Source organism: Brachycentrus maculatus, unplaced genomic scaffold, assembly GCF_059751285.1.
Source record: "Brachycentrus maculatus isolate JH-2025_06_01 unplaced genomic scaffold, ASM5975128v1 h1tg000081l, whole genome shotgun sequence".
Classification (NCBI taxonomy): domain Eukaryota; kingdom Metazoa; phylum Arthropoda; class Insecta; order Trichoptera; family Brachycentridae; genus Brachycentrus; species Brachycentrus maculatus.
This window is the reverse complement of record NW_028280835.1, coordinates 4,680,723-4,704,796: the sequence shown is the minus strand read 5'-3', so window position 1 is coordinate 4,704,796 and position 24,074 is coordinate 4,680,723. Positions and strand designations below refer to the sequence as shown.

The 24,074-nt window shown below is 31.7% G+C and overlaps 3 protein-coding genes across 9 annotated transcripts in view; 1 reads left to right on the top strand and 2 right to left on the bottom strand.

Moving 5' to 3' along the window:
• Nucleotides 1-1,473: 1,473 nt before the first annotated feature.
• Nucleotides 1,474-9,073, bottom strand: LOC148310998 (translational regulator orb2-like). Its single transcript, XM_088257526.1, has 7 exons — nucleotides 8,905-9,073; nucleotides 6,281-6,349; nucleotides 6,091-6,192; nucleotides 4,437-4,549; nucleotides 3,263-3,559; nucleotides 2,559-2,765; nucleotides 1,474-1,998 (listed from the first exon to the last, which is right to left on the bottom strand). The coding sequence occupies exons 1-7, from the start codon at nucleotides 8,969-8,971 to the stop codon at nucleotides 1,882-1,884; spliced, it is 972 nt and encodes a 323-aa protein (XP_088113652.1). The 5' UTR covers nucleotides 8,972-9,073; the 3' UTR covers nucleotides 1,474-1,881.
• Nucleotides 9,074-11,837: 2,764 nt separating this feature from the next.
• On the bottom strand, nucleotides 11,838-13,271 carry LOC148310997 (RNA 2',3'-cyclic phosphatase ANGEL2-like). Its single transcript, XM_088257497.1, has one exon. It carries the CDS (start codon nucleotides 13,139-13,141, stop codon nucleotides 11,942-11,944), a length of 1,200 nt encoding a protein of 399 aa, XP_088113623.1. The 5' UTR covers nucleotides 13,142-13,271; the 3' UTR covers nucleotides 11,838-11,941.
• Nucleotides 13,272-15,123: 1,852 nt separating this feature from the next.
• Nucleotides 15,124-24,074, top strand: part of LOC148310996 (uncharacterized) — a 154,297-nt gene continuing 145,346 nt past the window's right edge. For 3 of the 7 annotated variants that reach the window (XM_088257501.1, XM_088257502.1, XM_088257500.1), the window contains exon 1: nucleotides 23,396-23,746. Coding sequence is in view for 2 of the 7 variants with exons in the window: in XM_088257506.1 (XP_088113632.1) it covers nucleotides 17,134-17,173 (40 nt within the window). In the remaining 5 variants the exon portion in view is untranslated. Of the gene's footprint in view, nucleotides 15,365-17,079; nucleotides 17,174-23,395; nucleotides 23,747-24,074 lie in introns of those variants that run through there. The other 4 variants (XM_088257506.1, XM_088257504.1, XM_088257499.1 and 1 more) reach the window with 4 other exon arrangements.

Sequence of the window (24,074 nt, the reverse complement as noted above, 5' to 3'; positions counted from 1 at the left end):
CTTTTTGGTGTGAAAAAATATAAATTAAATTGATATTTTTGGTATTAAGTATTACCAATGTGCCTCTATCTAGTCTTTTCACTTTTCAATATTGACATAATAAAAATTATGCCTTTTCTCTTCGATAATATATTTCGCATTTAATAATAATAAGAGATTATAATATTAATACTTATAATAAGAGATTGATTACATCTTCGCAATAATCAAAAAGTAGGATGACACTGCATCAATCATGAATAGTATTGAACTTTAGTAATAAAAGTTTTGTGTTGATTTGCTCATAAGTTATGAATTGTCAATAGAAAATAAATTAATTCCTATGTTTGTATTACAGATTTTTGGGCAACAAATTAATTTTCATTCAAGTGTGAGAAGTTGATAACGAGGTTATTTATTTAATTATGCATAATATAATAATTTTTTTACTAACATTTTAAAAATTGATAAGCGCTATTGCTGGAATGGCAAACGATAGGCAGAAACTGGTATCTCTGGCTTACAAAAATGTAATAAAATATGAAAGTGAACAATTACATATAAAAAATGATAATAACGGTTGCTTAAAAACATTTTTCTGTATCTATGAGAAGAAAACTCAACGAAAATATCTTAAGCCACTTGTTTAGTTTTTTTTACTTCAGAGGCATGCTCAGTAATTAAGTACAATTATATTGCAGGGACAGTACTGCATTTTATTGAACTAAGTCGATAAAAACATAGACTGGACTAAAACTATCAACTAAATGTTTTTTTTTTAAATAATGATGTGTAATATAAATTAACAATTGATAAATATATTAAAAAATTACATCTGATATTTTCAGATACTTCTTTTTTAATGGTTAAGAAATAGTAATATCATTTTTTCTTATTTTATAGAAGAAAAATAGTCATTGTTAAAGAATAAATGACTCTAGATTTCATTAAACTTCATCAATTCAAGATAATTGCATTTTTTTGACACCTGCATCTTTTAGATACTTGTCAAAAATTACATTATGCCAAAAAACAAATTGAGAATGGCTTTTTCGTCCCTAAGGGCATTGACAACTTTTGCATGCAATTGGGAATAAAATACTTTTACATATATAATAATATAGTTTTTTAACAATCAGTTTTATGATATATTTTACAATGATAACCGCCAAATTGCAGGAGATGAATTTAATCCTTTTTAATTAGTTGACTAAATTAAATAATAACAAGTAACAGATATTTTCCTTGATCGTTCTAAAAGTTGTTAATGCCTATCTAAAATTTTATGCTCGAGTTTGTTCTCTGTACATTAAATTAAAAATACAATATTCCAAGTTATTGTACATATAATCAAAACTCAAATTTTTCATGGACAAATTGATGCGTGGCGATGTTATTTTTTAAAAAGAGTAAATAACTTATACTTATGTACGTAAATATGAATTTATTTATATCTAATTTTAAATATATTATAAATGAAGTGTTTTAAAATTATTTTTTTTTAATTGAGTTATTAATAGTTTTATATATAAAAAAAATCATTAAAGGGACTAGAATTTTGCAATATTTTTCAAATTGTGTTGAAATTTGAATTGTAGTCAAATTAACGAGGTTTTATATATTTAAAAAAAGGGGCACTAAGAATCACTACATTTTGTTTAACTATCACTGCTAAAAAAGGTTTTGTAGCTACACAAATTCTCATATTTTGTATGGTACTTTGTAGTTTTGCGTATAATTTGTCTACAAGCAAAAATACAATTTTGTAGTTTGGTTTTGCATTACAGAGTATCCTATTTAAAATGGTGCCTATGCTATATTTTGACATGTAACTGTATGGAGATCATTAAGAAGAATTTAATAAAACATGGAAAATAGGGATGTTGGTCGGTAGCGTAGATACTAACACCAGCGGAAGGGAACTGCTCGAGGCCGGTCGGCTCCCTCCTTCACCAGCGGCTTGTGGAACTCCCTTCCCGGGCGGCTGTGGATGGTGGCCCAGCAGTGCTCGCAGTAGTACTGAAATTAAATCCAATATTTTACAGTCAATTTATTAGCGGGGCTTAGTCAAGGAAGCCAGAGTATTGTAAATATTGCAGTTCTGACTGTAACCTTCAGCTATATGTTAAAGGACATGCCATTTGGAACATATTTTTTCTAAGAAACCTGAAAATCATACAAATTACACAAAAAAATTAACATTTTGAATAAAAATTCATTAATAGTGTATATGTGGAGGTCCTCACCAAAAAGTTACATTTCCAATATTGCGCAATTTTTTATTATTTAAATGCAAATCTGTTCTGTCAACAGTATTCTATCGAAATCTTAATTAAAGTTGCGACAAAACGTGACCAATTCTCTGTTAAACCAATATGAAATCATTAAATCGTACCAAAACGTAATAATAACTTAAAATCATTTCAAATGGAAATGTAACGTTTTGGTGAGGACCTCCACATATTTATTTTTTCCAATATATCAAACACGATAAAAAATTGTCGAACGCATTCTTACTTTTGTAATAGACCACTATTTACTAGTTTTTTAATGGGAAGAGGTAATCGGAGAAGTGTTACCTGCAGACAGGTGACATTGGCGCAGAAGAAGGGGGCGAACTTGCCGGCGCAGCGCGCCCCGCGGCACTCGTCGCACATCTGGTCGTCCAGGACGTACGGCTTCACCTCCACCCGCTTGTCCATGTCCCCGTGCTGCAGCTGCACAAACCTGGCCGAGATGGCGGCAATGTAACTCTGCTGGTTGCTGAAAGCCACTCGCCCGGCACCCTGTGACGGAGACACACCCACAAATAACTTTTTAATCGCTTAAAAAATAAATTTATTTCGTTAAAAGTATTGCTAAAAAAATATTTTAAATGACTGCAAAATTGTTAGTGCTAGAAGTTAGACAATTTCTCAATATAGAATGAGAGATGCGAGATGACATGGATATTAAATGTACATATTTAATGTGGGTAATGTTCCGAGTATACTGGAAAAGATTACATATCACAGTAATTTAGACAAAATGGTTAAAAATGTCGCGCAAATGACTTTTTTTAAATTTATTTTCCTAATTTCATTATTTCTTTAGACTCCGTCCGCACCCAGAGAGGTTCCGTATCAGATTGTTGCGGCGTCAACTCGATCGCTAATTACTTAAAAGCGAGGTATTTGGCGCTTTCCGGAGTCTGGATATAGGAGTGGAATATAGATGACATTAAGTGCACAAGAACATCACTCGGCACGCTCATGACAGGAATAGGATAGGGCGAGTGAGTCACCTTGGGGTACTTGAGTTCGGGGTCGGTGTCGATGCCGGCGTAGCACACGCCCCCGTAGAGGCGGTCCAGGATGGTGGCGAGCTCGAGAGCGCGCAGGGGGCGCGGCACGCCGCCCACGAACACGGTGCGGCGCGGGTCGAGCGGCACGCCCGCGTCCAGCACGCAGTCCGCGTCGCGCAGACGCCACGCGCGGATCTGCACCGCCTTGTCCTTCACCGTGGGCGAGGACACGCAAAGGTACAGCTTCTCTTCCTCCGCGATGCACGCCTCCATCAGCCGCTGCACCGACGACTCCTCCTGCGAGCACATGCACGGTGACAACAACATTTCCAGAGTTCCCAAATCTTTGTACACAAATAGCAGATTGAACCCTGAAGCGAACACTTCAAGATTCCCTTTAGAAAGAAATAAGTTAGCTGCTCCAAATAAAACCAAATTTCTAATATAAACAAATGGGAGTTTTGGAGAAAGAAAAATTTTATTCTATTTTTCATGATTTGTATATGTATTTTAATTTTAAGAATAATGTGACATGTTGAAAAAAGACAAATTCATAATCTTTTAGATATTTTGGTCTGAACATATTTTTACATAGATACATTGATTATTGTTAATTTTAAAAAATGCTTTTATTTAAAAATATTTCAAGTGTTAAAAAAGTGCGCGCAAATCCTGGATCTCTTTATTATTAATATTATTTTTTAAATCTCATCTTAGATAAAGAACTTTGTGATATGGGTTTTTTTACATTTTTTTATTATGTGATAATATTTCTTATTTATTATATGATAGTATGATAATATAATATAATTTAATACATAGTATTTTTATAGACATTAATGGTCCATCGTTGAAAAGGAATTGAATGTGGTAGAGTGGGGTTGAATTAATATATTCTTGGTTAAATATCGCGGAACCACAACCCAGCTTATAACCTGTTGTTCGTTGGTTTAAGAGCAATTAATGGAGTAAATGTTACTTTTACCATTCTATTCATATTCTCATCTCGATAACTTTTTCATCTGTGATGAGAATTCCATGAAAACTTGCTTTAATTGAATTAAAATAGGATTATAGGACAAACAAATAAAAATTCAATGTTGAAATAAATAGACGGTTATTTTTTATTTTAGGCAGCCTACACTGTAAACTATTTATACGTGTGTTCACTTACTTGGAAGAGCAGGAATGCATATCCCTTGGGTGGGAAGTAGCTCTTGCTCTCTGCTTTGTGCGGCCAGTCCACTACGAGGGCACCAAATCGCCGGAAAGAGGATGTAATTTCATCTGGGGGCAACAGAATTCACCCATTTATCATTCGTAAACTTGTAAATTTTTATACTATATTTATTCATTGTTACCCTGGACTGATACCTGAAGCGGAGGGCTGATCACCTTTCCTTCATGTTTTAACGATCAAGATAACTTTGCATTTATATGATATCAGGTACGGATAAGGGTTTGAAGGAAGGAAACTTGTCAACTTCTATACTATATAGTATATACAAATGGAGTCAAATCTACACTCATTGATACTTAGACAGAAAACACATAGTTTTGCTACACATTACTTTTTATAAACAATGGGAGGTATTTTGAAACCAGCTGCCTATACAAATTGTCACCCAAATGGAGAACTATCCTAACTGTGTAAAGGCAATTTTACAGGGAACAATCAAAAGGTGATGTCTTCAATCATTTAAAAGTATTTTATTTAGAATATTTATAACCATAATGTTTGAATAGCTACTAACATATTTAAATTGAGAACATTCTCGACTTAAATTTGAGAAGTTTTTTTAAGAGTGGAAAAGGGAATAAATAGTGGTATTTACTAAGTAAAACTTAAATTAAAAATGAAGATAGGAAGTCAGAGCGTTTACAGGGTTAACAATCTGCCATCTTATGGATATGAATATTTATTTTGTTTTGCAAAAAAAAGTGAGCTTGAAATACTTTAAACAATAGGATTCTCAGTGTAGAAGTATCTGTAGCTTCTAAAACTAGTCGTTAAAAAATCAAATATAATACTAAGTGGTAAAAAAAGTGTTTTATTAATAATTTGAACATTTTGCATACTGTTGAACTATAGATAATAACATAAGAACAGATAAGAAAATGTGAAAAGTATACACAAAGTATGTATTGGTGCACTTTCTTATAGCTCTTCTTCTTCTGCTTAGTGTAAGCCTTGTGGCCAGTTTTCAAGAGGGATTAGCCTCCTGCGATGTCGATTCCCAGCTATCAATCCACCTCTCTAGTGGTCTAACCGTGCAGTGCAATGCAGGGGGAGTCTGGATGTTTCCATTCTCCTCACGCATACCATTGTCTCCTTCGTTGCCTTCCCCACCTAACGACATCTTCGATCTCGCATATTTCTTATTGCTTCAACTGATAATGGAGCTATTACGCCCATCAGAGGCTGATTTAAGTGATCACTTTACTCATGTGTAACATTCACCAGTTCTACCCATGATTGACAACCACACTACTCAAATTCTTGGAATTTCTATATTTGTATATGAACCAATTCAGACACATTGTTCTTGATTCTAGTTATATATATATATATATATATATATATATATATATATATATATATATATATATATATATATATATATATATATATATATATATATATATATATATATGATCCAATTTCGAAACATTGCGAGATGAAAGAAGCTTTTTATTTAGCAGACGCTCTTTGTTGAGATGTCAAAAAATAATATGAAAAATAACTCCTTTAATTGGAGATAATCCAGATTTGTGAACAAGTATTTGGACACACTCAAAGTGTTGTAAATAATGGAGCTTATAATCACCTTCATCTATGTCGGGGGGCAGGCCTCCTACGAACACCTTCCTGGAGAAGCGTTCCGTCGGAGAGCTGACACTGGTGGGAGATCCCCCGCTACTGAGAGACCCTGAAATATACAACGGTCGAGTTAATACACAGCTGTGGGTTGACCAACACACCAACTATATGATGGAGCGTTGATAGATGTACATCACCTGCAGACGGGTGATCCCCCGATGTAGAGTCACTCTGCTCATCTAATCCCAAAAAGAATGGGTATTTTACTGCGGAAAAAAAAACAAACAAACAATGAAACTGTATTTTTTTCTTTAATTATTTAAAAATACCATTTACCCTTTCTACTCGTTAGGCGCCGCCACGGCGACACAATAAATATTAATTGCACTCGTTAGGCGCCATAAACAATAGGTACCTATTTCATTATTTACAACACCCTGGGTGACACTAACAGGTACTTTATTGTTAACATCCAGTTGTGTACGGTACCTGCTACTGAGTGTTTGTATATTTTGCAGGTTTTAAGTTTTACACTGATAAATTTGCATTACTTTATTTGAGTATTTTTTATGCGTCATAAAAATGCATCAAGAAGAAAGTAGTGAAGATGATTTAAGTTTTGATTGTGATAGTGACAGTACTGGCCATATTTCAATACAATGTGATAGTAGTAATAGTGAAAGTGAATTTATCCGACAAAGTAGAAAAAATTGCGTGTTTTGGACACAAGCAGCAGTTCGGGTGCATCCGATGTAGATACACAAGAGAAAGATGTACTAGACGAGGATTGGGTGGATATGGCTGAAGAAGACGACTTGTCGGAGACAATAGAGTTTGATATTGGCTCACACAACACAGGTCCGCAGATTCCTGAATCTATAACTGAACCTGTCCAATTTTTTAAAGTAATTTTTACTGATGAACTAGCCAATGAAATTGTTAAGGAAATGAATGCATAGGCAAGGACAAAAATAGATGCCATGGAATTATCCTCACGTTCCATCGGAAAAGGTGGAAGTGTCATAACAAAAGGCAAACCAAATATTGTATTAGAATATACAAAATCAATGGGTGGAGGTGATAGGGCTGATCAATATGCTTCTTCATATTGTTTTCTTAGAAAATCTCTAAAATGGTGGCGCAAACTTATTTTTTGGGGCACGAAAATATGTTCCATAAATTCATACATCTTATACAAGTCGATAAAAACGACAAAAAATGAAAAACCACTAAGCCATTTAAAATATGTGTATAATTTGGTCGATCATCTAGTGGGTGAATATAAAGAGCCTCGAAGTAGGCCATCTACTTCAGCTGCTTCAGAGACCAGGCTCAACGGAAAACTACATATTTTAAGAAACGGTCCTAAGCGGGACTGTGTGGTCTGCTCAAAAAGGGCAGTAAAAGGTGGGAGACGGGGGACGGGAGACCAGCAACTATTGCGACACATGTCCTGGAAACCCGAAGATGCATTTTGGCGATTGTTTCGAAAAATATCATACTTTGAGAAATTACAAAAACTAAATTTTGCCTTTTTTTCTTAAATAATTTATAATTTTCTGTTAGAAATACGTAATTGTAAACAATAATGCTAAATTTTATTTCCTACCTTTCCAAAATATATATTTTTTTAACTTTCTACAAATACCTCAGTTTTTGCTCACATTTTTGCTCAAAAAATCTCGAATTGCGTGAAACCCATTTACATATTTTTTACGAGTTCAAAGGGTTAAAATCAAATTCTGTTAAAACCTTTCCTTGTGAATACTAGACTTTACTGTTTTAGCTGAATTTGGATTTTAACTTGATTAATCTGATGAAGATAGGTTCCGATTAAAACCCATTCTTCATCAGTCAAATCAAGTTTTTAATAGGTAAAAAAATATTAGAGTTTGAAAAACTAAATGTGTGTGTGTGCTTGCGTGCGTGCGTGCGTGCGTGCGTGCGTGCGTGCGTGCGTGCGTGCGTGCGTGCGTGCGTGCGTGCGTGCGTGCGTGCGTGCGTGCGTGCGTGCGTGCGTGCGTGCGTGCGTGCGTGCGTGCGTGCGTGGTAGGACATGATTAAATTGTAAAAAAAACTTGTTATTTTTTACCACTTGAGTATTATATTTATTTTTATTTTTACAACTAATTTCGGAAGCTACAGATACTTCCATCAACGGGTTTGAATATAAAACATATTATAAATCTACATTATATTTTATATTTAAACTCTTAGATGGAAGTATCTGTAGATTCCGAAACTAGTTGTTAAAAATAAAAATAAATAAAATACTAAAGTGGTAAAAAATAACAAGTGTTTTTATTTACAATTTATAAAAAAAATATTCACTGAATATAACGGACGCTATGTACTTTACTACCAATAAAAAGCTGCATCAATCCAAAGTCGTGTTATAATCACCGACAATAAAAAGCAAGAATACGAAAAAACATTTTACTAAAAAATAAAATAAGATAAAACTTTAAGCGGGAAATTTGAAATTTTTTTACCATTTTTAGCAAAGAAAGCAAAAATCAAATTTCAGTAAAAAATATAAGAATGTATGTTTTATAGTAAATATATTACGATTTATATTAAAAAATCGTTCAATAAACAAAAATTAGAAAAAAAAATATAAGCGTAAATAAAATTTGTGTTATTAAAAATATGTACCATTTGTTTCTTAGTCATCACGCACGAAAATATGTACAAAGTAAATTACAATACATATACAAAAATGATACTTGAAATTTAGAACTATAATCACTTAGCAACAAGAAATATACTGAAATCTACAAGAAAATTCGAGTGTAAAAATTGTAATATCAATTGAACTTACTGCGCTTGGAATTATTATGGGAAATTCTTATAAATGTAGTCGAGGGGGGTACAAGTCTAAATGCCATATTTATTTATGATTTCGAAAAGAAAAATAACTTATAATCACAATAATAAAATGTCAAAGCTAAAACAGTACGGGAGTCGTAACTGGCGGCAAAATACTGAAGAAAAAACAAAAGGTTTTGCATCATTTTGAAAATCGTTCGAACGCGCCGAATTGTTTTACAAATTTTATAATACTGAAAAGTACCTACTTGTAAATGCTTATCTCCGAGTGGTAGTGATCGAATCTCAAAACAGTTATTTTTTACAAGAAGTCCTTTCGTTTCTGCCACGCATTAGGCACGTTTATATTCACCGTTCTATTATTTTATCTGACGAAGATACTGAGTATTATAACGCCTATTTATGAGCTACATAATTAGCTCATTGTACGTGTACACAAAATTACTTAACTACAGAAAATATTTTTGAAATATTAATTTTAATTTGTAATAAATCGCAGGTTTGAATAAACTTTTCTGGGAAGAAAAAAACTTTAACTAGTACGCAAGTCTTACTCAAGAATCGTAAATATGTATATGAACTCGCAACAAATAACCTCAATTCATATTATACTGGGTGTACCCGGCCACGCGTTGCTGTAGCTCAGTCTAATAAAATTGATAGCACACATTTCTAATGTGTCATTTCACAATGCTTATGAAGCAATAAATCTGTCAAAAATCTATGAAACAGCAATGCAATTAAAAGAATCGAAACGCTGAGTGACAGCACCTGTCAAGAAGCACGCTTTTCGCCATGAACCATGGTTATAATTTTTACTTTACTGTTTCGTTAAAAATATGACACTGCCATTGTGGTATAAAGACTTTTTTTTCTAAAAAGGATGAGATATTTTTGAATAGAAACGCATTTACGTTTTTATTTATATAGAAATAGTTAGACATAATATGTTATGCTCATACAAATATTAGGTGAATCAAATATGACTCAAATGATTTTTTTAAACAAAAGAAAAAAATTCGAAATACCTTGTACCTTCATTCATTTTTCTACGTAGCTTTTTTATTTCTTTTCGAAATGTGTATTTTTCAACTAATTTTAAGTTTTTATATCTTCAGACAATTGCTATATATCTTTTCAGTAGTACCCTCGTTGTTCTTATTCACATGCAGAAACCTACACGAAATGTATGTGAGATTCTTTCCCGAATTATATTATATATAAATATATATATATATATATATATATATATATATATATATATATATATATATATATATATATAAGTATATATATATATATATATATATATATATAAATAATTCCTGTGAACAAAAATTTGGACACACTCAAAATATTCTGAAGTACCATACATAATTACAAATCCCATACAAAATTATCAGTGATAAATCACTTATATTTATTTGACCCCCCCTTCCCCCTGGAATCGGGAACCACTACCTCAGTATTAAGGCGAACAAATAAAAAATATTTAAAAAAATCAAATTGGTCCAGCCATTTTTAATTTTTCGGGACACTAACGCCCAGCAATTGATTTTTATGTACATATAATAATAATAATAATACTAAATTTTTATTCCAGCTTGACTGTTTAAACTGGAGTGGAGGGTGCTATACTTAGTCAGCCATATGTTTTCCAATTTTTTTTTATACGATGAAATTAAAATTACAATAATTAACAAATAAAAAATAAAGAGAAGAACGTAGAAAGATTTAAAAAAAAAATAATGTAATTTTTTTTTGGGGAGATATAGTAGATAAAGATCAGCTCGCTGTAAAACGCAGCACTGTGATCCAGTGCCACCACATGTCCAGCCCCCATCTGTGCTCCACAAGTCGCTTTATGATGAGGTTGGAGCTCTTCATCAACCTCTCCCGGAAGCCTGCCACTCGGTGCCTTAATAGCCCAACCCAACGTGGTAGTGTGCTGTGGCAAACATATCACTCGCACTGCAGTGTCGGGGTAACTTCATTACAGCTCTGTACCCGTTATTATAGCATATTTTCATATATATGTAGATTTAACACAAAAATTGCAGCCAGCGCCGAGCACAACAACCTGTCAATTTTAACTTTTTTAGATTCGCAATTGATTTTTTATATACAAACTGATTTTCTTTTAAAATATTTTTAAAATTTTAGTTTTTTCTCCTTTTTCAATGACGTGAAATAATTTTTGCACATTTAGAATTATTTATTTTCGAGATTTTTGTGACAAAAAAATAAGTATGCATGCGATGCATACCACTCATATAATAGTTTAAAGCACCAGCTGTAATTTTTATATGAAATAATTTATTACATTCGTTAGAGAACGGCGGAAGTTTTTTTCTTATTTTTAACCACTTGTTATCCACAATAGTTTGTGAATAAAAAGTGGTTAAAATAATGTTCAAATCTTTAAACAAAATATTTATTTATTTAAACTTCATGTACAGAAAAGAAATAAGTACATTGGCGGCTTATTGCTAAAAAGCAATATCTTCAAACCAACCAAAAACAGACTGGTGATATTGATCAAAACGTTTGATACCATGATGTTTGCAATCAGAGGGTAGATAATACTTGGGACATTAAAAAAAAACATCAATAACAAATTGATGATACTAAGGAGGGCAAAGGGAAGTTTAGGAAAGGAAGTAGAGGGAAAAAGTAAGGGAGGAGGTTTGATGGTCAGTTAGGATCCTAATGATAATGAGGAATGGAAAGTGTTCTTCCTTAGGAAGAACGAAGTGATAAACCCATTGGATTTAACCATCGACAAATAGTTAACAAGTTAACCAATCCCTAATCAAATCAAGGGTTAAGGGGTAAATCTAGCATTGGTGGACTAATATTTGGACATACTCAATATATAATCCTTTATTATTGATCAGAGAGGTGTGTTAACAATAAAAGAGAATATGTGTTTGTTTATATTTTCATACATTTAAAACAAAAATTATATCATAAAACCTTAAAACTAAATGTGAGTGAGTCATTTCAGGTTCACCATTGAATAAAAATATTTAACTCAATAGATTATTTGACAATTTTTTTGGAAATATCAGAGAAAACTTTGCAGCTAAGCTGATATGATCAGATCCATATTTAAAATTGGGCATCGATCTAATTTTTTTACACTCTTTTACAGTCGGCAGGCAGTACCTTTCCTGAAGTTTCAGTGTCCCAGTCTTACTATTAGAGGAATAGAAAATGTAGTCAACCATAATCCAACCAGAATGTCTTACTGTTGCCTCCTTACTTCCATTTGGTTTAAAACCGCTGTATACAGATTTGAAATTGAAATTGTGTTTTAAAGTTGTGTTTGTGAATAGATGTTTATACTCCTCGACAAAATCTTCCATATTCATTTTATTGCTTTCTTTGTTCTTTTTTTCCGAGTCATACAATGCAGATTGACTGCTCCTAGCTGCCGGTAGCTGTCGTTCCAGATGGACATCCAAATATTGGCATTGTTGAGTTACTGCGATATTTTTTAATGGGATATATATTTCGTTACTTTCTCCAGTACTTATAAATTTCATAGTCAAACTTCTTGGCTTAGAGTTGAAATCGCCAGTAAGCAAAATAGGCAAGTAGGAGTTTGTTTCTTCGTCGAAAGAAAATTTATCCAGTTCAGCTAACAACACTTGTGCTTGCGCAAGACGCACATTTTGACGTTTTTTATTAAAAAGTAAATGCGTAGTACAAACTATCAAAATTATTTCAGGATGCGCTTTGGAGATCAATTTTGCCATCAAGCCGACATTATCGCAATTTAAAATTGCTTCCTTTGGCTGGCGGTATTCTACACTGTTGAATTCGAGAACAGTGAACACGTTTATTCGAAAGCAAATAGCGCATCCGTCCGGTTTTCCTCCAGTTCGTTGTTTATAAATCACCTCATAACCGATTTTTTTGAGACAGAGTTTTATATCATCCAGGTGTGTATACTGAACTTCTTGGAAACAAATGATGTCGGGTTTAACGGTTAGCACCTCGGATAAAATCAGTGTAAACCGATGTTTCCAAGGTAAGGCTTCTTTGGGGCATAGCTTGTAGAGGTTTGCATGCTGTTTGATAAGGTCCTGTGAAAGAATATTATACGTATGAAGTACAAAATTGAATGAATCATCCTTATCATTATCACCAATGCACGAATTATCGGATGTTGTTTTCAGCTTCTCCCACTGTCTATTGAAATTATAATTATTGAGGTTACTCATTATTTTTAAAATAAAACAATTAGTTCTTCAGTAAAATACAAATTTAGCGTGTTAACTAAAATCAAGTCTGAATTTCCCAGAATTAAAAACTTGTTCCTTTACTTTATTTGACATTGAAAATGACAACGTGAAAGAAAAGAACATAGATAGAAACATATGACGATGTGACCAAAGACAATTTTTCTATCAAGGTGTGTAAACAGTTGACGTGCTAATACAAAAGTTTTCATCTTAGGATAAATGTTTTTATTATTATTTATATAGCTGATTTCTTTATTTTTGTTTGACTTATATTATAATAAATAGGTCTACAAAATAAGGGTCAAAGCAAACAATTTTATTCAATGTGTTTATTTTTTTCAATTCGAGTCACAGGAACCGCTTTGATCTAATTGTTTTAAGTAATTAGTATTCGTTTTGAATTTGATAATAGAGTATAAGGTGATTATTCTTATTATATACATATCGGTATTGTTTCGTCAAATGCATATTTCTATTTAAATTATTTTACAGTATATTTCTTTTACTTTTTTTAACCTTTCTATCATAAGAACATTTCGTATTTACATTAATCCAAAATAGTAGTGAAATATTACAGTTCTTAATTGAAGTTTTTTTTTTAAATCCCACTATCCCTGACTCCCAATATCCTTTTAATAGCGCTGACAACTTTCTACAAATAATGCAATAATTTTTACACCAAAATAGAAACAATTTTGCGGAGTCTGTATAAGTAATGTTTGCACGTTAATTAATGCTTTGAGACAACTTACGTTCGGTTTATCGAGGAACTGTGAAATTTTAATAGCTCTTTTATCTAGGACTAAAAATTTTAATCATTTACAACTCACAAAATGTCTAGAGATAAATTTGAAATATCTTATTATAATAACATTATTACTTGAATCTTCGTGGTGCCCTTGGCTACAAAATACAGTGTACACTTAGCATAATTCATCCGATTAAAAAAAAAGTATTATAATATTAAACAATAATTTAAATTTAATTTAACATAAAAAGCTTATTTAATAATTTAAATTATTAAATAAGCTTTTTATGTTACATATCTTTTATAACAGCTTCTTCTCCGTCTTATTCCTCATTACTGAGGGTTGTGATCCTTGTGGAAGCAATGACTCTTCTCCGGTTATACCTTGACCGCGCTGCACGTAGCGTTTCGACCACCGAGGTGCCTGCTACTGCCTCAACTTGATCGGTCCATCACGTGGAATCTTCCTCTCCCTCTCTTCCCCTCCAGGCTACCGATAACAACCAGTCGTGCCAGGCTATCCTCATTGCCACGCGCAACGTAGGGATGGATAAACTTCTATCTATTTTGAATTAATTTTTGTTTGTTTTGATATATTTTTAAATAATTTGGAAAAAAAATCAATAAATAAATAAGTAACATGTTTTTTTCTCTTTTTTTGAACTTGAATCTGTTTTAAATTGCCTGGTAATTAATGGGAGACCATTGTTTAAATTAAAAACATATACCTTCACATATAATAAAAACTATCAATCTATGAGCAAAAAATCTAAGTAATATAAAATTCAAAACAGTGATATACCTATTCATATAACAAAATGATGTGTGGTATTTAATAAACCATAGGCAAATCGTAGAGCCATAATTAAAATCGTAGAGCCACACGAAGAAAAAAAATCGTTCATTAAATAAAAAAATTAATTCGATTTAACTGGTTTAAATGCGTATTGATACCGACAATATTTTAACATTACTCTGGATGATGGACGATGTAATTCAATTCGAAACGTCAATGAAAATCGTAAGTACACGCGGCGTGATAACCAAAATAACGTGAAAATCTGAAGAAGTTTTATATTTACTAAACTACTTAAAAGTAGGTAGTTTTAAATTTTACCACGCGAATCGAACGTATATTTTTAATAAGGCTGCGCACCCGTCAAGATGGCCGTCACTCGGGAAAATCCGCCCCCGTTCGGGAAACTCCGCTAGAGGGAGGTTTAGTCGCGGTCAATCGGCATATCACCCTTCCTGATATATTTCCTCACAAAAATGTACATATTCACCGCCTTTCAATGCTAAATTCTAATATTTGTGATGCTCAATACACGTGTTAATTCATAGTTCAGTTGATAGAAATAATTTTGTAGTTATTATTTAGTATTTTCTTATAAGTTTTGTGAATTGTTTTGTCAATGGAGTCCCAAACTAGGGGAGAACTTGCGCATTTGGAGGTTGGTATTATGCAGGCCTTTATTTCGGACAGTTATTTCCTTACGTTTTTTCTATATTCGTTTCATTTCCAGCAATATTTATCACAAAAACTGGAGTGCTGTTTTATTACATCGATGGTTAAAAAAATATGTAACAAGCGATCTTTGTAATATAATTAAATTTAATTTTTCCGGAAGACTTCCTTTGAACTAGATTCTAGAGATCATAGTTAATAACCTCTATATGTTCAATAGACATTTATGAAAAGCATTCCTCATTCAATAATATTGTCTTTCTACTTTAGAAATTGATTGAATAACCACTTTTTATACAGGAACGATAGGAACTCATATTTCTCAAGGTTTTCTGAAATACATATGAAGCTTCATTTCTTTATGGTAATGTTATGAGAACAATGTATCGATGGTATAAACAGGTAGTTATGCAAACTTATGAGTTTAAAAATATCGAATCATTGTGTAATGTATCTTAGGAAATAATAAAATAATCAATAACATTGCTGTATTATTTTGAAATTTGTATGATTTTAAATATATGTATATATATATATATATATATATATATATATATATATATATATATATATATACATATATATATATATATATATATATATATATATATATATATATATATATATATATATATATATAACGTGGTAATATTTTCCTTTTGAAAATTAAGTGTAAATAATATGTAAAGTGGGTGTATAATAATAAAATAAACAATGTGTTGCTTTGTAATTAAAGTTTATAATTAAAGTTTATTCTTAATTTATCTTTATAATAATTTTTATATCTATCTATCTATCTATCTATCTATCTATTTCTGACAGTTAATAATATTATCGGAAGTCTTTTGTTTAATTCTGTGCGACGCATGCGACATCTGGTGGTAACTGTTTTATGTAGGTACTATTTGTAAGTACTTAATAAAATGTATAGGTAAGTACCTAGTTATTTTATTACATATATATATATATATATATATATATATATATATATATATATATATATATATATATATATATATATATATATATATATATACATATATCTGTGTGTGTGTGTGTGTGTGTGTGTGTGTGTGTTTGTATGAATTCGATAACAAACTGCTTTAATCGCAGTTTATCCAGACTTAGTAAGGTTAAGTTTTTCGATCACAAATACTATTGTGGACTCCCAAGGAAATATGACACTCGTATCTTAACGAATTTGATTCTCATTTTCAAAAGCTGTATTATGATGGGGAATGCATCAAAACATTAGTCATAATATGTAGATTTTAAGAGATATTTGTGTTGTGAAAAAAAAAATATAGATATTATCACAAAGTGACGGCCGAATCAATTAATGGAATTCTATTGAGTTGAAAATATGGTTCAAGTATTACAAGGCTTACGACCTTTTATTAGCGAGTTTACATGATCACTTTGTACACAGTGTAAAATACCTATGATCGTCGATTTCTCCATGATACTCGTTTTTTTTTTAAATTATGACAATTTTTAAGAATTTCCTCGTGTCTACTTTTTTAACACCTTGTCTTCTTTGGGAATGGATACGTACTCCCCCATCCCTGAAGAAGACAAGGAGTTTGTCGAAACCGGTCGATTAAAATTACCAGTAATAAAAGCGGTTAAAAACAAAGTTGGTGTTTTATTCATTTTATGAGATTTATAAATGTGCCACAAAGTCTCAGCAAAAACATTTTTTTTTTTCAGTTTGGAGCTCATAACCAGACGAAGGCATGACTCACTCAGCAGAAAATGGATAAAGCATCAGATGTACTGGCCCTCGGAATGCTGGGTAAGTACCTACTAAATATAATGGCATTAACCTATACACACTTGTGGGCCAATAATGTATAAATAATTAGCAAGAAACACGAAAAATGCACGTATTTTGTCATCTAATAATAAATCTTCACAACTCGGATGACATTGAGCTAATTTGTAGGTGAAAACGTACGAGTAAGCGTGAATGAAACATACTTTTCCTTATAGTCACCGATGCTTTAAATACACACGTTTTGTTGTTGCTGATGTTTCTAGTTAAAATCGCGAACATTTCCTGCCTAAATATTTTGGCTTCCTCATTATCTTGAGATTACTGACTTCATAAACCGAAATGTACAGACAAGTGTTTTTAATTTAATAAATTAAACAACTTAAAAAAATTAAAAGTAAAATAAATTATATTTAAACCTGCAGTGTTAAACATATGAGTACTCGTGATCTTTATTTATGGATGTAGGTACATATGTCTAAATCAACGCAAAAGACGTGCATTATTTATTAACCTCCATAATAGGTATGTACATATAATATATATATATATATATATATATATATATATATATATATTGTATATATATATATAAAAATATATTTATATATACATATATATATATATATATATATATATATATATATATATATATATATATATATATATATATATATATATATATATATATATATATATATATATATATATATATATATATATATATATATATATATATATATATATATATATATATATATATATATATATATATATATATATATATATATATATATATATATATATATATATATAAAACCCTTATCCGCACTCCAATAGTGAATAGGGCACTGCGTCATATAAACGCAGTGTTATCTTGATCGTTTACACATGAAGGAAAGGTGATCAGCCCTCCGCTTCACGTACCAGTCCAGGTTAATATTAAATAAATATGACAGTGAAAAAATCACTTATATTTATTTTACCCCCCTTGGGAATCGAACCCGGGACCTCCAGAACGGTAGCCGAGCGTGCTGACCATTACACTACGAAGGCGGAGGTATGTACATACCTTAATAAATTAAGAAATTAGTAAAAAAAAAGTACATTTATATTAAAAGTTTTAATTAGTGGTCAAATAGTGATTGTAGAAATTCATAACATAGTATAATATATGAGAAATTTATTCAGTAAGAATATTTTATATTATTTTTTGACATCTCATCAAAGATGAAGAAAAATATGGAAGTCTGGGCATTTACGGGGCTTACGACCGTCATAGGCTGGTTTGAGTGATCACTCTACACACGTGTAACATTCACCAATTCTACCCATTATTGACAACCACACTACTCAAATTCTTGGAAGTTCTATATATATGAACCAATTTAGAAACCTTGTTCATGAATCACTAAAACTTCACTAGAGACATCTATTGGTGAGATGTAAAGAAGCTTTTTTTATTAAGCAGAAACTCTTATATTAGTATGTGAGATCCGAATCCCGGATTATAATCACACACATGAGAAACGCCAGAAAATACCATTTTCATTTTTATTATTAAGCTTATAATTGGACCAGATAATTTATTTACAACATTTTGAGTGTGTCCAAATACTTGTTCACAAAATCTGGATTATCTCCAATTACAGGAGTTATTTTCATATTATTTTTTGACATCTCATCAAAGATGAAGAAGAATATGGAAGTCTGGGCATTTACGGGGCTTACGACCGTCATAGGCTGGTTTGAGTGATCACTTTACACACGTGTAACATTCACCAATTCTACCCATTATTGACAACCACACTACTCAAATTCTTGGAAGTTCTATATATATGAACTAATTTAGAAACCTTGTTCATGAATCACTAAAACTTCACTAGAGACATCTATTGGTGAGATGTAAAGAAGCTTTTTTTATTAAGCAGAAACTCTTATATTAGTATGTGAGATCCGAATCCCGGATTATAATCACACACATGAGAAACGCCAGAAAATACCATTTTCATTTTTATTATTAAGCTTATAATTTGACCAGATAATTTATTTACAACATTTTGAGTGTGTCCAAATACTTGTTCACAAAATCTGGATTATCTCCAATTACAGGAGTTATTTTCAGGAGTTAATTATCTGGTCAAATTATAAGCTTAATAATAAAAATGAAAATGGTATTTTCTGGCGTTTCTCATGTGTGTGATTATAATCCGGGATTCGGATCTCACATACTAATATAAGAGTTTCTGCTTAATAAAAAAAGCTTCTTTACATCTCACCAATAGATGTCTCTAGTGAAGTTTTAGTGATTCATGAACAAGGTTTCTAAATTGGTTCATATATATAGAACTTCCAAGAATTTGAGTAGTGTGGTTGTCAATAATGGGTAGAATTGGTGAATGTTACACGTGTGTAAAGTGATCACTCAAACCAGCCTATGACGGTCGTAAGCCCCGTAAATGCCCAGACTTCCATATTCTTCTTCATCTTTGATGAGATGTCAAAAAATAATATGAAAATAACTCCTGTAATTGGAGATAATCCAGATTTTGTGAACAAGTATTTGGACACACTCAAAATGTTGTAAGAATATTTTAATTGCTTGACGACTGCGACTACTGTCCGCTCATATTTATTTTACCTCTGATTTATTTATATTCATATTTATTTTAATAATGTTCACATTTATTTTACTTTATGCATATTTATACTTCACATATTTATACATATTTATTTTATTTTATTTAATTTTTCTTCAAATTTATTTTAACCTCTAATTTATATTTCCAAAAAAAAAACAGACGTAAAATAACTGTAGATTCACTGTCGATGATTTAATGAAGGCATAGGAAGCAGGATCATAAAATATGTAAGTTGAAGGAGGGAGGAAGCGAATCCAAAAAGGACGTAGCACATTATGATTGTACATAATTTTTTTTATATATAGACGTCTGAAAGTCAAAAGGATGTACCAAAACGCAAATTATAGCATTTTAGCATTAATTTGTTTAATCATAGAAATTAATAATAAATAAATTAAAATCGTGTAATATAAAGCATAATGTTTGAAATTTGGTTTACCCTTTACGCATAGTTGTGAACTTAAGTTAGGTAGGTACTGAAAGAGGTTAGTTTTGACAGTACCTTTAGGTACGTATTCGTCGCATTGTAATTTCATAAAAAAGGCCGCAAATTTCTTTCTCCAACAAATAGAGCACAGTTAGATACTAACTACCCTTAATTATGCCAAAATTGTATAACCAGATAGAGTTTTCCAAAGAAAAAATCATTGGAATTTGAACTTTTCAGAGTTTTAAAAAAAGTTTTTCCACTTTTATAATCCTTTTACTTCTTGTGTAATAACTGTTTCAAACTGTGCTTCACCAATTTCAAGCAAAAGTTTAAAAATGGATTTATCATTTTTTATGATTCACGTTCGAATACGTTTGCCTTTAAATTGTAGTATGTGTCATTGTCGAATCAAGCTAAAAATATGCTCCAAACGCCTTCTGCTTTTATCACTGAAAAATGATAAGAGCGATCGAAACAAATCAAATAATATACACAATTACTTTTATATTTATTTGTATTTCTATTATGCATTCATAAATTAATAATACATAATTTTCAATATTGTGAGCATTATAGGGGTTATTATAGAAATCACATTTATCTTCCCGATTAACCCTATCAATTGCAAATACAAATTAAAATTTCGATTAACATAATTTAAAAGAAATCTAATAAAACTTTTTGGTGGTCATGATGTTTTAAAAGTTATCCACGTTAAAAGCAACAAAAAATGAGACGATATTACTAATAGTACCTAAGATTTATAATTATTCGAAATCTTTCACGATGAGGTTAAAATTCTTTTGGAGAAAAAAATTCAGTAAGATTTCCGGTAAAACAAATATTCCGATTATTGGAAAATACTTTGGAAAGTCATTCTTCTAACCCTTATCCGCACCCAATGGTGCATAGGGCACTGCATCGTTTTGACGCAATCTTATCTTGATCCTTAATTATATGAAGACAATGTGATTACTCCTGCGCTTCAGGGACCAGTCCAGAGTAGTATTAAATAAATATTAGGGTGTAAAATCACTAATATTTATTCTCAACCCCCCTGGGAATCGAACCTGGGACCTTCAGCACGGTAGCTAAACACGCTGACCATTACACCACGGAGGCGGACTTTGGAAAGTTAAAAATGAAAAACTTTCATAAAAGTTTAACACCTAGCTGTAGGCAATGACGTATACAAATACATATTAATAAATATGGTTATTTTAAACATTTTTTTTCTTAAAGTACTACCTCAAGGGCGCTTCGGTTCGTGTATAAAATGAAAATGTGATTAAATTAAGGGGAAAATAAAATTATTTAAATATTTTTGTATCGAAATTTTTACATTTTTATGTTGCAAATATTACCTTCGATGACTTTCTACTCCTTAAATCAGGATTCAAATAATTGTATGTCATATTACCCTGGACTGGTACCTGAAGCGGATGGCTGATCACCTTTCCTTCATGTGTAAACGATCAAGATAACACTACGTTTATATGACGCAGTGCCCTATGCACCATTGGGGTGCGGATAAGGGTTTTATTATTTTATATTATTTTCATTATAAAGCTCGATGTACTTATTCGTTGAATCATACTATGAAAATTTAATCGACGTGTTTACGTCATACTTAGATGAAAAATGTGTTAAGCATATTATTACCCGTCATCAAAAATCTTAAAATTTTACTTACGAACGAAAAGCCCACACATACATGTAAAAGAGATTAGCCCGATCCTTTTTTGTATCTAATAACGCAGTCGTCGAATTCATAACAAAATTTAAAAAAAAAACACACGAAAACTTTAAATTGTTATAATTTCCTCTCATCATCCTAAATCTGTACAGGATCAGTTTGTTAGAATTAGGAAGTTGGTGACGTTCCGTTCAGAAGTGGCTTCGTATGTGGTTGGTTATTAATAATCACATCACAACAACGTGCATCGGTTTATTCTTGAGTCCATTTGTAGGGTGAATATCTGTAACAGGAAATGGGACGCTGGTGTTCGAATTACATTAGGCTAAAATAACCTCTCGATTTTCAGTGTCCTATGCGTAGAAAAAAGTACCGAAAATAGTCGTAATCATTTCTGATTACTAAAATTTACATCGACTGCAGTTGTATATACCTACCTGCCCTATGTATTATTTTTGATGATTTATTATAATTATTTATATTTATTATTTTTGGTATTATTTTGAGAAGTTGAAAAGCTACTTTATTCAAATGTTCCAAAAAGTGGTATAAAGCGGAAGACAGGAGGGTAAACTATACGAGAAAGGGTATGTAGTAAACCATCTTAGAAATTTGTTATTGATCTTTTAATTAATCCTTTCTCAGAAACATATATTCTTTTAAAAACCTTCATTTTTGATTTCGACATATGTTACTATTCTTCCTTATTTTGATGATTCCATAGTTTACAAATATTGGGACCAGCACTCCATTTAATGTTATACTTTCCCAGTTTAGCTTTCGTGAACATATTTTTAATAGCGAGGAATTCCTGTGTCTAGTGGTAAAACTGTATTATTATTTGGCGCCTGGTGCACACAATGTTCATAGCATACATTCTATGACAATTAGATTAGAGAAAAAAAAAACAGTTTGTCACAAATCCTATCGATGACAATAGCCAACTAAATCTAAAAAAAGCAACAAGATTTTTTTGACACTAGCGGAATTATAACTTTCATTATAAATCATATCGACGAAAACGACCAATTACAACTAAAAAAGCAGCAATCTAGAGATTATGCCCCTTTTTATAAATGTTATGTTCCAAAAGCGCTTAAAGTAGATCGGGCTTTATCCGGAGCTGTTCCTAGAAATCCCTAAAAAAATCTGAAAACTGAAACAATGTGAAAACTTAAAATTCACCCCTCTCGTCGATAAAAAGTAGGATGTAAAATTCTCGATTTAACAATTTTTTATATTTTTTTATTCCTCATCACTTTTATCGGCACTTTATGTACGAGAATAAGCTTGGGGACCGCTATCCGGAGACCATATGGTGGCCCTCACGCTACGAGCCGCCGGCCCGCATGTTCCTCGCATGTCCCCAGTCCCGGCTATCCTCCATCACGCTGTATGGGTTAATTTAAATATAACCCGGATCCGCCACGTGACCAGCGTCTGTTTATTTGTCTCAGCTTCTCCTTGCACGAGTCTGCACCCGCCGCTACTCTCGAGCGCCGGTTATCTTTTACTAGACCGACTCAAATTCGTCATTTTCCAGCGTCATAAGATGGCGGCAAAGTGCTCCCAAGATGGCCGAAGTTTGTTTACCGGGAAAATTTTGTGCGATCGACATAGTTTGGTGCCGAGACTGAATATGTCGAATTAAAAAGAATGTGACGTGCAAAATATTATAATACTTTGTAGACCCGCCGGAATATGAAGGAAAACTATGTGATGTGAACTTTTTTACTTCTGCGAAATGTGACTGTGCAAGGTTTTTCTTCACATGAATGAAAATCTTCTAAAAACTTATCTTTTTTCTTTTTATTAATACAAAAAAGGTACGTAGATATTATATTTACCGTTTCGGACTTATTTGATAAGTCTATGAATACTTATAAATGACAGAATGAACAAATATAAAAATGCACTTCCGTGGGGCGTATTAGTATTCTAGTGGTTCTATAAATTTTTAGTAGGGTAAAAATTTGGAGAGTGATACTCAATAATATTATGCTATTAAATGAAAAATAAATGATTTACGTTGAAAAATTAAGAAAATATTATTAAAATAAAATAATCCATTGAACGATCGCCTAATAAATATGAATTGTTTTAATTTCTTTAGTTAAACTATTTTTCTGATAACGTAGTGATGTAGTGGCGTAT

What these genes read in the sequence shown, in the direction of transcription:
- LOC148310998 (XM_088257526.1), bottom strand. Translation starts at nt 8,971, where the DNA reads ATGGCATTTAGACTTGTACCCCCCTCGACTACATTTATAAGAATTTCC. An exon ending in ATGCATTCCTGCTCTTCCAA is followed by an intron (nt 3,560 to 4,436) that starts GTAAGTGAACAC and finishes ATGTGCTCGCAG; the next exon opens with GAGGAGTCGTCGGTGCAGCG. An exon ending in CCGAACTCAAGTACCCCAAG is followed by an intron (nt 2,766 to 3,262) that starts GTGACTCACTCG and finishes TCTCCGTCACAG; the next exon opens with GGTGCCGGGCGAGTGGCTTT.
- LOC148310997 (XM_088257497.1), bottom strand. Translation starts at nt 13,141, where the DNA reads ATGAGTAACCTCAATAATTATAATTTCAATAGACAGTGGGAGAAGCTG.